The sequence below is a fragment of the Zootoca vivipara genome, chromosome 2 (assembly GCF_963506605.1).
Source record: "Zootoca vivipara chromosome 2, rZooViv1.1, whole genome shotgun sequence".
Taxonomy (NCBI): Eukaryota; Metazoa; Chordata; class Lepidosauria; order Squamata; family Lacertidae; genus Zootoca; species Zootoca vivipara.
In genome coordinates, this window is record NC_083277.1 from 19,517,335 (window position 1) to 19,530,872 (window position 13,538).

Genomic DNA, 13,538 nt, shown 5'->3' on the forward strand with positions numbered 1-13,538 from the left:
CAGAGGGGAACATTTGCAGAGAAGAATTGGCAGACATGGGGTTACTTTTGTCTCCTGCAGACCCAGGATTGGGAGTATGCATGTGCTCCCAGATTGTGTAGGGTGTGTGTGTGTGTGTTGTTTTGAAGATAAGGTAACAGATGCCTCTGGTGTGAGCGAATTCCTTCAAAGGACATGGAATCCCCACCCTGAGCCATATCCTGGGGTCCTTCCTCTCCCACCACCGCCATGTCCGCACAGAGGCAGGATACTGCTGTCACTCCTTTTCTTTTTCCTTCCCAGCCTCCCCCCACTTCCATGTCTTTGGTAGCTTTTCAGGCTGCCAGGATCTGAATTCTCCTACAGCTGGGCAAATGGCCACAGCCTGGGCCTTGCAAATGAAGGAAGCAGCTGCTGCGTTCAGAGTGGCAAGGAATTTTTAAAGGAGCAGGAGCTGTATCTCTGGAGGAAGTCGCATGGGGGCGGGGGGGGGCGGAGAGGCAGCTTTTCTACGTGGTTAATCCAGGCCTCTTTCTCTGGCTGACCCGTAATTGGAATTATGTAGGCCAGTCTGTAATGAGGTTGGTGTGGTTTTGTCCATTGAGAATCCTGCCTTTATAAGGAGTTTGGGGGGTGGGAAGAGATTCTCCTATAAGCAGGCGTGGCTAAGCTGTGGTTCACCAGATGTGGCCGAACTACAGCTCCCATCATCCCTGCCCATTGGCCATGCAAGCAGGGGCTGATGGGAGATGGAGTTCAACACTGCCTGGAGCCTGTAGGTTGGTCACCCCTGCCCTACAGCTTCAGATACATTGCGGCCCTTTGACTTCTCCTAGAATTGGGGTGGATGGGAAGAATCATGCAAGTGTGTTCTGCTCATGGGGGCCACAGTCAAATGCAGTGTGTTTTTATTTTTGATGTTATTTATTTATTGCATTTATATCCCACCTTTCTCTCCAAGGAGCTCAAGGTGGCACACTTGGCTCTCCCCCTCCTCCTCTAATCCCCCACAACAACCCTGTTAGGTAATGTTTCCACCTAAACATTAGGAAGAACTTCCTGACAGTAAGAGCTGTTCGACAGTGGAATTTGCTGCCAAGAAGTGTGGTGGAGTCTCCTTCTTTGGAGGTCTTTAAGCAGAGGCTTGACAGACATATGTCAATAATGCTTTGATGGTGTTTCCTGCTTGGCAGGGGGTTGGACTGGATGGCCCTTGTGGTCTCTTCCAACTCTATGATTCTAGGTAGATTAGGCTGAGAGGCAGCAACTGGCCTCCAAGGCCACCCACTTCATGGCAGAGTGGGGATTTGAACCCTGGTCTCCCAGGTCTGACACACTACCCACTATGCCACACTGTCTCCCTTGTTGGTGAGAAGGGGTATCTATGTACATGCACCTACACAGCACCAGGTGCAGATCAGGGAAGCCGGAAACTAAGAAACGCCGAGTACAGAAAGGGGTAAGAAAGTTAGATATGTGTGTACAGTTTTCTTTTAAGCCTCCTGCAACCCATCTTCAATAGATGCTTTGAGTTCTAGGAAGTGCATTTTTATGGCAGCTCTTAGCTTAAATCTGGGAGATATTACGAATGAGCCTAATGACTTCCTGCAGCAGAAGGAAGAAGCAGAGTAAGTGAAGCTAGCTTACAACCCCTGCAAGCCAGTGTCCCCTACAAGGAAATGGGCAGTTCTAAAAGCCGACCTTCTCTGCAAGGCCTGTGGGCTTGTTTCCAAATGCCTAGCAAGGAGCTGCTTCTGCTACCGACTTTTCTCCCCTGCCCGCCCCATCCAGTTTGGAGAGCTGCAGTGTCACTAAATGGGTAATTTCACCCAGGAAGCAGCATGGGGCCAAAGCCAGGGCTTATGCCAAAGTCTTGTGTAATCTCCTGATAGCGCTGTTTGTGCCTTGGGAGTTTCTCGGGGGAGAGCCGCTAGCTTATTCGTAGTGGGACAAATAAGCAGGGATCTCTCCTTGCTCACCGAGCCACGTGGGTAGGTTTTTAGAGCTTGGAATTAGGTGGGTTATAATAGGGTAGTGGTGGCAGGGGGGGGGGGAGAGAGCACAACTTCCTACTCTCCCTGCAGTTGTTCTAGTTTGTGCAGCCTCTCACACATTCCCGGGCCTGGCAGAGTCCTGCCTCAACATGCAAACTCTGCCGTTTTTTATTGGGAGGGGAGAAGGGGGGAGATCATAGAATCATAGAGTTGGAAGAGACCACAAGGGCCATCCAGTCCAACCCCCTGCCAAGCAGGAAACACCACCAAAGCATTCTTGACATATGTCTGTCAAGCCTCTGCTTAAAGACCTCCAAAGGAGGAGGAGACTCCACCACACTCCTTGGCAGCAAATTCCACTGTCGAACAGCTCTTACTGTCAGGAAGTTCTTCCTAATGTTTATGAGATGGTTAATGAGATGGTAGAGTGGGCTGCACAGCTTGGAGGGAGGCATGAGGAGAGGCCATGAGCTCATGTGGGATCCATACCCTAAACAGGGAGTGGGGGAACCTGCAGACTCCACCTCCCATCAGCCCCAGGCAGCATAGCCAAATGGCCAGGGATGATGGGCATTGTAGTCCAGACCCATTTAAATAATAATTACCCTGAGATTCTTGGGGGTCCAGATTTGGCAGTGAATCTGATGAGATTCAGACCAAATCTGATCCCGGGTTCGGGTTCTGTCGGGAGCCTGCCCGGTGCCAGGTGGAACCGCAGGAGAGGGGCAGGAGCATCCCTGGATGTGGGGAGGAGGAGGAGGCCTGATGTCTCAAGGGAAGCCAAGGACAAACCCCTGCAGCCCCCATCCCTACACATGCTTCTTCAGAATCTAGGGTACAGAGCCCTGGGCCCACCTAACCTGGGAATACGTCTCATAGAATTCAGTGGGGCTTGCTTCTTAGCCAGAAAGGTGGCCTTTAGGGCCAGATTCAGCTGTTTGGTTCCATTAGCAGAAGAAGCCAAGCACAAGGCTCCTCTGCTAGTGCAATGGTGCAATTTCCTCCGTATCCCCTGGATACGGAGGGTCGGGAGGACTCCCAGAATATAGCAGGTGGCGGAAGGAAAGACAGAGGGGTCATTCCAGCAGAGCAGCAGAAATGTTTGCACTGGCGGAGCAATCTCCTTCACACTATGTCAAATTCCACTGTTCAACAGGGCTTACTCCCAGAGGAAATACAGATAGGATCAAAGCTTTTGCTGTAGCTCTCTGCTTCAGATCCTGCGATCCACCTTTGGGACTGGTGCAGAAGTTTTCTTTGTGAACTTCCTGATGCCACTTAGTCCTGGACCTTTAAAAAGCATTTGGAGGAAGACTCAACAAACTTGTGCTTCCTTGCTGCGGTTTCGGAGTCTCTCACCCCTATTCAGGCGAAACGGCAACGTTTATCTGCTTTTGCGCAGTTTCATCTTCAAATATGCATTCCCTTCGTTGACTCCTCAAGCCCTAGTCCTGTGACATGGAGTTCCATGGGCTAGTCCTGGGGGGGCGGGGCCACCGGAAAGGCCCTTTCTGCCATTCCCTCCCAAACGGTTCGCTCTGCGAGCCAGGCTCTTGTGTTTTTTGTATTTTATTTTATTTTTCCTAATCCAAGCCTTTCCGCCATGTCCCCTCGCTGCTCTTTCCGGACTCGAAGCTGGTGGCAGTGGGTGGCTCTCTCCTGCTTTCCATTCAAATTGACGGTGCCAGTTCCTAAGCCGGTGAAAACACTGGGGAGATAAAAGGGAATGCTTGATGGGCAGGTTTGTGCCGTGCCCTTGGGACGACCTTTTTTAAAGGGATGTCTTATTCTCTTTGAGAGAGAGAAAGAGTGAGTGTGTGTGTGTGTGTGTGAGAGAGAGAGAGAGAGAGAGAGAGATGCATGTATGCACGACAAAGATTTGTTTTTCTTAAGACAGCTCTGAACAGATGCCTTTGAACAGTAATCTCCCTTTGCGCAGCTCTCATCTGGAATGTCTTGTTTGCTTCTTTCTCTCTCCCCCCCCCCCCCGGCTTCCTCCCCACCTTACCATAGATCAGATGGAGAGGAGGCTAGTCACAGGGGGATGCCTTGCCCTACTCTACAGGATGCATCGCTCTTGCACCTCTTTTTCACAGAATGGGAGGGTGGGGAGTGGCAATGATGTGTGTGTGTAGGGGGGGGGGAATAGCTTCCTGCTAGCAGGCACAGCCAGAAGCTTTTGGTTTCTACTCTTCCCCCACCCCAGCTCCCTTTCTCTCCATCTCTGGAGATTACACTCTCAACTTGGACCCTGTGGAAGGAAGGGAGGGAGGTGGGAGTTGGAGGAGGAGGAGGGGGACGAGGAGGCCAGCAAGTGTAGTTGGGGTAATGGAGCCGGAGGAGCGTTACTAATACAGAAGCTCTTGGCCAGAAGGCTTTATCCCAAAAGCACTTTGAGGAACGGCTGGCAGAATGCAAGCACAGAGTTCCTTCTCCTCTCTCTCCTCCCTGCAGTGGGCTTTAGGGATGGGGGAGGGAAGCTTAGAAGACAAAGGTCAAGGAGAGAAGGTGGAGAGATCGTGGCCTTTTTCTTTGCTCGAATGTTGGCTTTGAGGTTCCTTCTCAGCGCAGCAGCAGGAGACGGCAAGTGGGGCGGGCGCTCTAATTGGGGCTGGTGCAGCAAGCCGAGAGGCGGGAGGAGCGGAGGGGATGGAATTCTTTTCAGCGGAATAATGATCTGGCCTTATGGGCGGTGGAGATGCTCTCCCACCAAGGGAGGTGCGGGCTCTGACATTCCAAAGAGTTTGGCCTTCATGGCTTCCTGAGCCTCCTCCATGGCTGTGATTCTCCCCACCACACACACACACACACACACACACACAACACAAAAATTCTGGGCCCTAACTATAACCGCGCGGCCAGTTTCCCCTCGTTGCCTCTCCTTTTGCCTTCACCTCACTCTCCAGCCAAGGCGGCCCAAAAATACTTCGGTGCAAAGGCAACTGAGCATAGGAAGCCGCCTTACACAATCAAACGCAGCTCAGTATTGCTGACACGGACTGGCAGCACCTCTCCAGGGCTACCAGGCGGGGCTCTTCCCCAATGTCCTACCTGGAGATGCTGGGGATTTGACTTGAATTCTTCTGCGTGCAGAGCGGGTGCTCTCCTGCTGAGCTTCGCCCCTTCCCCAAACCGGCATGGAGTGCCAGAGTTCAGGCAGCCCCAGAAGCAGCTGCCTTGAGCAGACGCTGCTTCTGTTCTGTTCTGAAGCCCTGTCAGGGACCGGGGGAGTATTTGCTTCTGACTTGGAAGGCCCTGAGCAGCTTTCTTCCGCAGCCGACCGGGTTCCAGGACTCGTGTTTTGGTCACTGTCTCCTCGTTCGCATGGCGAGATGCAGGCGGTGAAAAGGTGCAGAAGCCGGTGGGCGTCTGTTTTCCTTTCCCCTCCGTGCCACCAGAGGAAAGGGAAGCCAGCTGGCTTTGAAGTGTCAATCACTCTCGGAGCCGTGCGAAATGAAGTCGCGCGTTTCCCCGGCATCTTGAGAGAGCTGGTGGCCAAAAGGCCGAGCTGCGTGGACTATGAAGTTTAGAACTTGTGAACCTCCCCTGTGCAGAAAGGACTGTAGCTCAGCAGTAGGACATCTGCTTTGCATGCAGAAGGTCCCAGGATCAATCCCCGCGGTCTCTAGGTAGGGCTAGGAAGAGGTTCCCCGTCTGAAATCCTGGAGAGCCACTGCTGTGGAGTGCAGACGATATCGAGCTAGGAGGACAAGTGGTCTGGCTCTGTTTTAAGGCAGCTTCCTATATTGCCAAAGGAAAAGGTTGGTGTTGGGGGGGGGGGGCTGGTAGAAAAGGTTGCATAGTGTTCCTCCTCTCTGCCTTGCAGGAATAACTCATTGGGACCAAATCTCAAATCTGGCTTCTGCTGTGAACTGGGCAAGCCAGTCTGCAATATCCTTCCGCAGAGGATATGGATTTCATAGAATCATAGAAATGGAAGGGACCCCACCGGACAGCCAGGCCTGCGATGCAGGAGTCTCTACTAAATCATCCATGACAGATGGATGCTAGCTAATGGGATTTTAAGGGGAGCCCTTGGAACAGTTCCCAAAATTGCCATTTACTTCCTTGTCCTTACAGCCTGGTGTCACTGACGGAGAGGGAGACCCGTTTGGAGGATGTGCGCTCGGCGTTCCTGGCGGCCTACAACAGCACGGTGGGCCTGAAGCCCGTGATGCCCAGCCCATCGGGAGCCATCGGTGGCCTTCTGGAGCAGTTTGCCCGTGGCGTTGGACTAAGAGGAAGCAGTGTTCTTTGAGACCCGCCTCCCACCACCACCACTACCAACAACAACGCTGCCCTGTCTGGGTTGCTTTCTAGTCCGGAAGGTGAAGGAACCTCATAAGCCATGAGAGCCCAGTTGCCAGCTTCTGGCTTGGGCCAGAGCATCAGGCCATGCTCTCCTCTGTACGCTACCTGACTGCCAGCCCTTCTGGGTCCATCACAGACTGACTGACTGACTTGACTGGTCACAGCTTTCAGCTGCCTTGGGCTGGGCTGGTTTCCACTAGAATGATGATCTGGGGGAGCGGTTCTCCCTCTCCCCTTCCACTCATACAGGATTTGGCTAGCTCTGACAAATCACCACAGTAAAATGTGTCAAACACCCCGTCTTCTGGTTCTGTCTTTGTGTGTTTGATTTCTCTTTGTGTTAGGCTGTGAGCTCTGCACAAAGCCTTTAGACAGGCCTGGAGGGGGGTGGCTTGTACCTTTTGCCACCCCTGGCCCATCTAGAGCTGAGGAGGAGGAGGAGTCCAACCACATCTGAAAGACTGCTGGGTCCCCCACCCTTTCTTTTAGGTAGAGGCCTGGTTCCCGAAGTGGTAGGAGCCTTTAAAGGACCACTAGCAGTTACTAAGGGAAGTTGAATCTATCCATCCCACTCTGCTCCATCAGATCTTGGGCAAAACTCCCGCAGCCCTAGTTGGGCCTGTGAGCTTAAAATTAAGGTTCTTGTCCTCCATCGATCTGAATTGAGCTTCTGCATTCTTCCTGTTTGCATAATTCTATACCTTTTCATATTTTTTGCTGGGGATGGGCTCTTTTGTCATCTGAAGGAGATCCATGCCAGCCCAGTCTAGCTGGCTTTCGAGGTGTCTCACCAGACAGTGCCCAGGCAAACTTCCCAACAATGTTCCTTTATTTAAATGAAATCAGATTGTCAGGAAGCAAGTTCTCTCTTCACCCATACTCTGCTTTAGAAGTGCAGGCAAGGGCAGCCATGGACTCAACTTTAGACATTGGGGACCTCTCCCCACTAGGCTTTGCCTTTTCTTCCGAGTGCTGTGTGCCAGCAAATGGGTGGAGCCAGAGCCCTGAAGGTACAGCTCGCGAGGGATGGGCAATTTGTACTGCAACAAGCGCTTACATGCACACCTCTCCATCCAGGATACGAAGAGCTCCCATTATAATCCCAGGAACCCATCCCTCTCCATCAAAAGCATTGAGGAACTAAGACGTAACTCTGGGGAAATCCCAAAGGCTGCTGGGCGGGTCACATTGGAGGTCGCATTCTGCAAATTGCCCACCTCTGGACTGGATGATCCATGGGTGTCTTCCAGTAGGCATGGGTGGTGCCAGGGTATTGGCTGTTTCTCCACTAAAGCATACCGATGTTTTCCTTCCACTGTTCTTAGGAGTTAGGAATCTTCTTTATGCTGCATCAAACCATCAGCCCAGGGCTCATCAATGCACTTCCACCTGTTCTCTATCCCTTTCGGTCCTCTTTCTCCTCTTACTTTGCTGATACAAAATAAAAAAAATCCTTCAGTAGCACCTTAAAGACCAACTAAGTTTTTTTTTTTGGTATGAGCTTTTGTGTGCATGCACACTTCTTCAGATACACTTGAAACAGAAGAGTCAGACCCTTATGTATATACAGAGGGTGGGGTGGGTGGGTGGGAATGTTTGATGGGCTAATGGGAGTGGTAAACCTGTAGATGGCTGTTAACGACTGCTGATGACTGCAATTGGTCCTGCGGGGGGGAAAGCAAGGGCTGAGGCGCTAAAGAAAGCTTGATCATGCATAATGAGATAAGAATCCAATGTCTTTGTTCATCCCAGGTGGCTCCATGGTTTTAAGCTTGGTAATGAGTTCCAATTCAGCAACTTCTCTTTCCAGTCTGTTCCTGAAATTTTTCTGTAATAAAACAGCTGCTTTGAGATCTTGTATAATTGCTGATACAGTTTCCCCAAAACTTGTGGTGGGGTTGGCAGGGCCAAAATAGCATACTGTGTGTGCATGACTGGCTGAGCTCATTTCTGTCCTATGGGTGAGGGTGGAAGTGCTCAGAAAGAAGAACGAGAAATCAACTTGTAGGACTGCCTGCCTCTCCCAGCAATCTATGAAAGCTTCAGAGAAGGGTGGATAAATAAAACGGGGGGATATAATGTTGCCTTTCCTATGGATAGCTGGGGCTCCCGTCTTGAAACCTGCAATAAGGAAGCTAAGCGAAGTATTAACACTTTTGAGCACTGTAGCGCCCCCACCCCACCCCACAAGCCCTTCAAACAAACTGGATCTTGGGCGTATCAGGCTTCGGGTTTCAATCAATTTGTACACCCTGGAAATTAACCCCTCTGAACTCAGTGAAACCAATGGCTCCTGAGTAAACCAGAAAGGGGAAATGCAATGTTTTGCACCCCATTGCCAGACCGGTTCCGCGAAAAGGAGCCCCCGCTCCGCCTAGAAAAAAACATCAACTCACTCCGATTAGCTTGGAGCTGCGCAACCTCTCTCCAGCTTGGTCGCAGAGTCGAACAAGTTTCAACTTCCCCTTATACAATCGTTCTCATATTTTTATTTTAACTTTTTTGTGGGGATCACGCCTGATGGTGCCCCAATCCCCGCCACCCCCTCGCGGCGATGGGCGAGCGCTTCAAGGCAGGACCCGGGGTCGCGCTGCGCCGCTCCTCCGCCTTCCTCTCCCGGTCTATAAATAGCCCAACCCACGCATCGGAACAGCGGCGGAGCTTTCAAACTGGCCCGCTTTACTGAGAGCCGGGGAACCGGGAAAGAGAGAGAGAGATCTATCCCGGTCCCATCTCCCATCTCGCTCTCTCTGGCTCCCATCTGGGCGGAGCCGCAATAAAAAGGGCGCCGAGGGAGGGAGAGAGGGTGCGAGGGGCGACCCGCTGAAAGGCCGAAAAGGAAGCGAGGAGCGCCTTGGACAGCCCTGCGCTCCTTTGGAAAGGCAGCCGCGGTCCGGTTGGATTTCAGCACCTCGGACGGCTCCCCGCGCCTCTCCGACGGGCGTCGGCGCCTGAGCACGAAGTGCGCCTCCTGGGGGCGGGCAAAGGCGGGAAGCAGGAAGGGCGGGAGAGTGGGGAGCCCGCCCTGCCCTACAGCGGTCCCTCCCCACCCCACCCCACAACATACACACGTGCTGCCACCTGGAGCGGGAGCGGACGCGGCTAGAAGGAGCGAGCCAGAGCGGCGATCGAAGGAGCCTCCTGCGCTTCGGTGCTTCCGGCTGCCCGCCCCATGGAGCGCGCCCCGCTTCGCCCCTAGCGCGACTGGAGCCCAGCGGGGATGGCGTCTCCCGGAGATATGGAGTCCGCGCCCTCCAGGGTGCCGGCCACCAAGGTGGAACTCACCGTCTCTTGCAGGTGAGAGGGGTGGGTGGGCGGTGGGCGTCGGGGAAGGCAGGCAGGGAGCGAGGAAGGCAAGGAAGGAGGGAGCGCCCCCGAAAATCCCATCCACCCCGCTCGCCCCGTTATTACACCCCGCGCCTGGATCGGGTGCATCCCTTCTCTTCTCAGGGCTTACAGTACTTCGGGGAGGGAAACCTGACGGAGAGAGAAACGCCTCCCCGCTTGCGAGCCCTGCAGGATGCGCGTGGATTTGTCCCGATGTAAACAGTGCCCGGGAAGCGCCCGGGGTGGGCGCACGCTTGTGCAGAAAAGTGCATCACGATTGTCCAACACTGTGTGAGGGTGGGTGGGGGTATCTAGGAGCCTAGCGTGCAAGTCATGTTGCTATACAATTTGCACATCTCACGAGCCCAGTGAATTGGTGCCGCGGAGAGGTGTGGGTGTGTGTACAGTTTTGTGCGTGCCACTCTGGGCACAGCGAGGGCACATGAATTTGTGTGTATATACTGTATGTGTGCATGCTGTAGTCAGGTGTTACGCATGTCATTTACCTGTGTGTTTGTGTATGTGTGTGTGTGCATGCAACGCTTAGGCTCTTGCAGCCTTCAAAGATTTCCCCCCAGCTGTATGTGCTCTTTCAGGTCAGCAATCCTGTTCCATTCACATATTGCAGTGAGCGTGGAGGTGCCCGTATGCATTTGGTACATTCGCTGTCAGCAACCAGCGTGTGTTTGTATCACCCTTGGAGTGTGCTTTTCAAACATGATGTCCTTGCTCCTTCCTTTGCAATATTGTTCGTGTTTCATGTTGGTGCTTGAATGGACCCAATCTCCATATAACTTTAATCAGCATCTAAATGTGCATAGCACCTGCTTTGCACTGGTGTCATTGTGTAAGTGCAGTGTGCTTGAATCACAGGTTTAGAAGACGCCAGGAGTTTCTGTTGAGTCCAGCTGCTTGCCCTAACAAAGTACCTGGAAAGGGAGGGTGTTCATTACTGGACAATTACTCGCCTTTTAGAACTTCTTAATCACCTTATCTCCCCCCCACCCCTGGCTAATTTGTTTCTGGTTAAGCTTAGCTTGATATTACCATGTACAGGTTCCTCAAAACTCATCCTCACAGCAAAGCTCTGGATTTGGTCGCAACACAAAATCCAGTACTTTGGGCAGAATCCTAACATCCTCTTAGCAAAAGAAGCAGGTTTCTAGTCCTTGTGAAAGATGTGCAAAGCTGTCGCTGGTTGCTCCTGCAAGCCTAGAGAACAGAGAGAGATACTAGGTGGGGCTTCTGATGGTCTGGAGATAAGAGTTTGTTCCTCCTTAAAGCTCTACTGTTCAGGAAGATAGGAGTTGGCCCCTGGCACTCTGCTCTTACATATCTAATTCTTTTCTCTCTCTTCATTTTAAATTTCTGTTTCCCTTACCCTTACTGTATTTTGATACTCAACACATAAACTCCAAACCACAAATTTGGGCCGAAAACATGTTCAGAGAGATTCAAGCCTACTTATTAATGGTGCTTGTTTTGGGTAAGCTTGATAATCGGAATGCAAGTTTTGCTTCTGGTTGCAGAATTTGAAACCTGTGTAATAAATAAAGTGCTGTATTTTAGACCTATGGAGTGTATGCAGATAAGGTATCTGGAAAACAGGCTTCCTCCTCCTCCTCCCTTTCCTGTGGGCAGAGTGTTGGGAGGATGGGTGCGAGGATAGCTAGAAGGGTGGAGGGGAACCTGGGCTGCAGGGAGAAGGCCTGCGTACCGCGGCAATGCCTATAAGCCAATCAATCCAAGCCCCTGGAGGCTGTGTTTAAAAATAGACCTGAATGGACACAGAAAATAAGCCTTCCTCCTGTCAGGCAGAGGAGAGTGGTTACCACAGGCGATAAGCATCACCCACTTCACTTGGAGAAGAGCAGAAATCTATGTCCCACGGTGAACAGAAGGGATGTCTCTCTTCGCAGCGAGATGCTGGGCTGTGTTGCTGAGAAAGACGCCAAGTCTGCTTGGGGGCCAAGGCATGAAGCAGAGGGTGCCGTGCCAAGGAGGGTAGCTCCTCGGAAATCCTAGCCACGATGGTAGAATGGAGCCTCCATGTTCAGCAGCAGTAGGCTGCCGAGCCCCGGAGGCTGGAGACGAAGTACAGATACGGGCTCTCGCCTTCATGCCCTGCTGGCATCCAGGTGGTCACGGAATGCAAGACTTTACAGGCATTTCGGCCCATCTAGCCAGGCTCCTTTAACACAAAACCAGAAAGACTTAATCCATGGGGGAGGGAGTCTTTAAATGGTCCCCTCCCACCTGTTCTGTGGTTTAGTCTTGCTACCTGTGACCACCCAACACAGGGCCGAGGATGATGTGGCTCTCCAAAAGTCGATGGATGACAACACTCATCCTCCCGTGCCCTAGTTACAGGTAGGTAGCCGTGTTGGTCTGCCGTGGTCAAAAGAAAATAAAAAAAATTCCTTCCGGTTGCACCTTCCGAGACCACCAAAGTTTGTCATTGGTATGAGCTTTCGTGTGCATGCACACTTCTTCTGCGAGTCAAATCTCAACAACTCCCAGAGGGCCACAGTTTCCCAACACTGATCTGATCCGTTGCCCCCCAAATAGGCTTTTCTTCATGGTTCGTTTCTGACGCTTTGGAGTTTGCACGCACCTTCCTGCTTCTCCCGACTACCCCTTTCAGATTTCACCAGTTTTGGGTCAACGTGCCTCTTCCTAGTTACTTATTCGTTAAGCTTCAGGTGTGCTACAATCAGCGCTACATTCTACCCAGCTGAGCCTGGATTTTTGCTTCAGGCCTGGAAGCAGTTAATGAAAAAGTCTGCTCACAAGCCTCATCTCCACCTCTTCCTACCTATCAAACTACACAGGAATGTAGGAAGCTGCCCTGCACCGTGTGATCCACCCAGCTCAGCATCTTCTACACTGGCAGGCAGTAGCTCCTCCATCGTTTCAGGAAGGAGGAATGGGATGGAACTGGGCACTTCTTTTCTGCATGCAAAACCGATTCTCTTCCACCAAGCTGCAGCCCTAATCTGGCTTTTGTGGGGTTTTTTGTTTTGTTTTGTGAAGATTTAGAATCGTAGAGTTGGAAGGGACTACGGGGAGCATCTAGTCCAGGCGTAGGCAACCTAAGGCCCGTGGGCCGGATGCGGTCCAATCGCCTTCTTAATCAGGCCCATGGACAGTCTGGGAATCAGCGTGTTTTTACATGAGTAGAAAGTGTCCTTTTATTTAAAATGCATCTCTGGGTTATTTGTGGGGCATAGGAATTCGTTCATTTCCCCCCCCCCAAAAAAATAGTCCAGCCCACCACATGGTCTGAGGGACGGTGGACCGGCCCACTGCTGAAAAAGGTTGCTGACACCTGAATTCTAGTCCAGTCCCCTGTAATGCAGGAATATTTTGCCCAATTTGGGGCTTGAACCCACAGCCCTGAGATTAAGAGGGCTCCACCGACTGAGCCATCCTAGCTGAAGCTCATACATGAGCTATTGTGCTTTTCAGACTATGACCTGTGAGGTCCGGGTTCAAATCCTGACAGCACATTTCCAGACCCTTCTGAAGAGAGGGGTCTTTCCTATCACCTGCTATCGCCCGGTATTTATTTATTTCTAACATTTAGATCCCACCTTTCCCCCAAGAAGCTCAAGCTGGTATGCCTGGTTCTACCATTCCCCATTTTATTCCCAATAGAAGTCGATACAAGGGGAGTGGGAATTAATACGAGTGATAACTGTGGTACCTATAATGTTTTGTGAGATTTTCCAAAAGGAGAGCCCAAAATGAGAAAAATGGAAGAGATTAAAGAATATGTGTCGGACTAGCTAAACGATCATCAGGCTGAGAAAGTACAAAATTCAAAGTGTTGGTGCTGACCTTTAAAGCCCTAAATGGCCTCGGTCCAGTATACCTGAAGGAACGTCTCCACCCCCATTCTTCTGCCTGGACACTTCTCGTTGCGAG

The 13,538-nt window shown here is 51.7% G+C and overlaps 2 protein-coding genes across 3 annotated transcripts in view; both read left to right on the forward strand.

Annotated features, from left to right (window-relative positions):
- The window catches only part of MTMR14 (myotubularin related protein 14), an 81,341-nt gene extending 74,759 nt beyond the window's left edge, over positions 1-6,582 (forward strand). For both annotated transcript variants that reach the window (XM_035106895.2, XM_035106897.2), the window contains one exon: positions 6,054-6,582. In XM_035106895.2, coding sequence (XP_034962786.2) covers positions 6,054-6,231 — 178 coding nt within the window. In that variant the 3' untranslated portion in view covers positions 6,232-6,582. The remainder of the gene's footprint in view (positions 1-6,053) is intronic.
- Positions 6,583-9,504: 2,922 nt separating this feature from the next.
- The window catches only part of CPNE9 (copine family member 9), a 60,870-nt gene continuing 56,836 nt past the window's right edge, over positions 9,505-13,538 (forward strand). The window contains exon 1 of the mRNA XM_060270959.1: positions 9,505-9,581. Coding sequence (XP_060126942.1) covers positions 9,505-9,581 — 77 coding nt within the window. The remainder of the gene's footprint in view (positions 9,582-13,538) is intronic.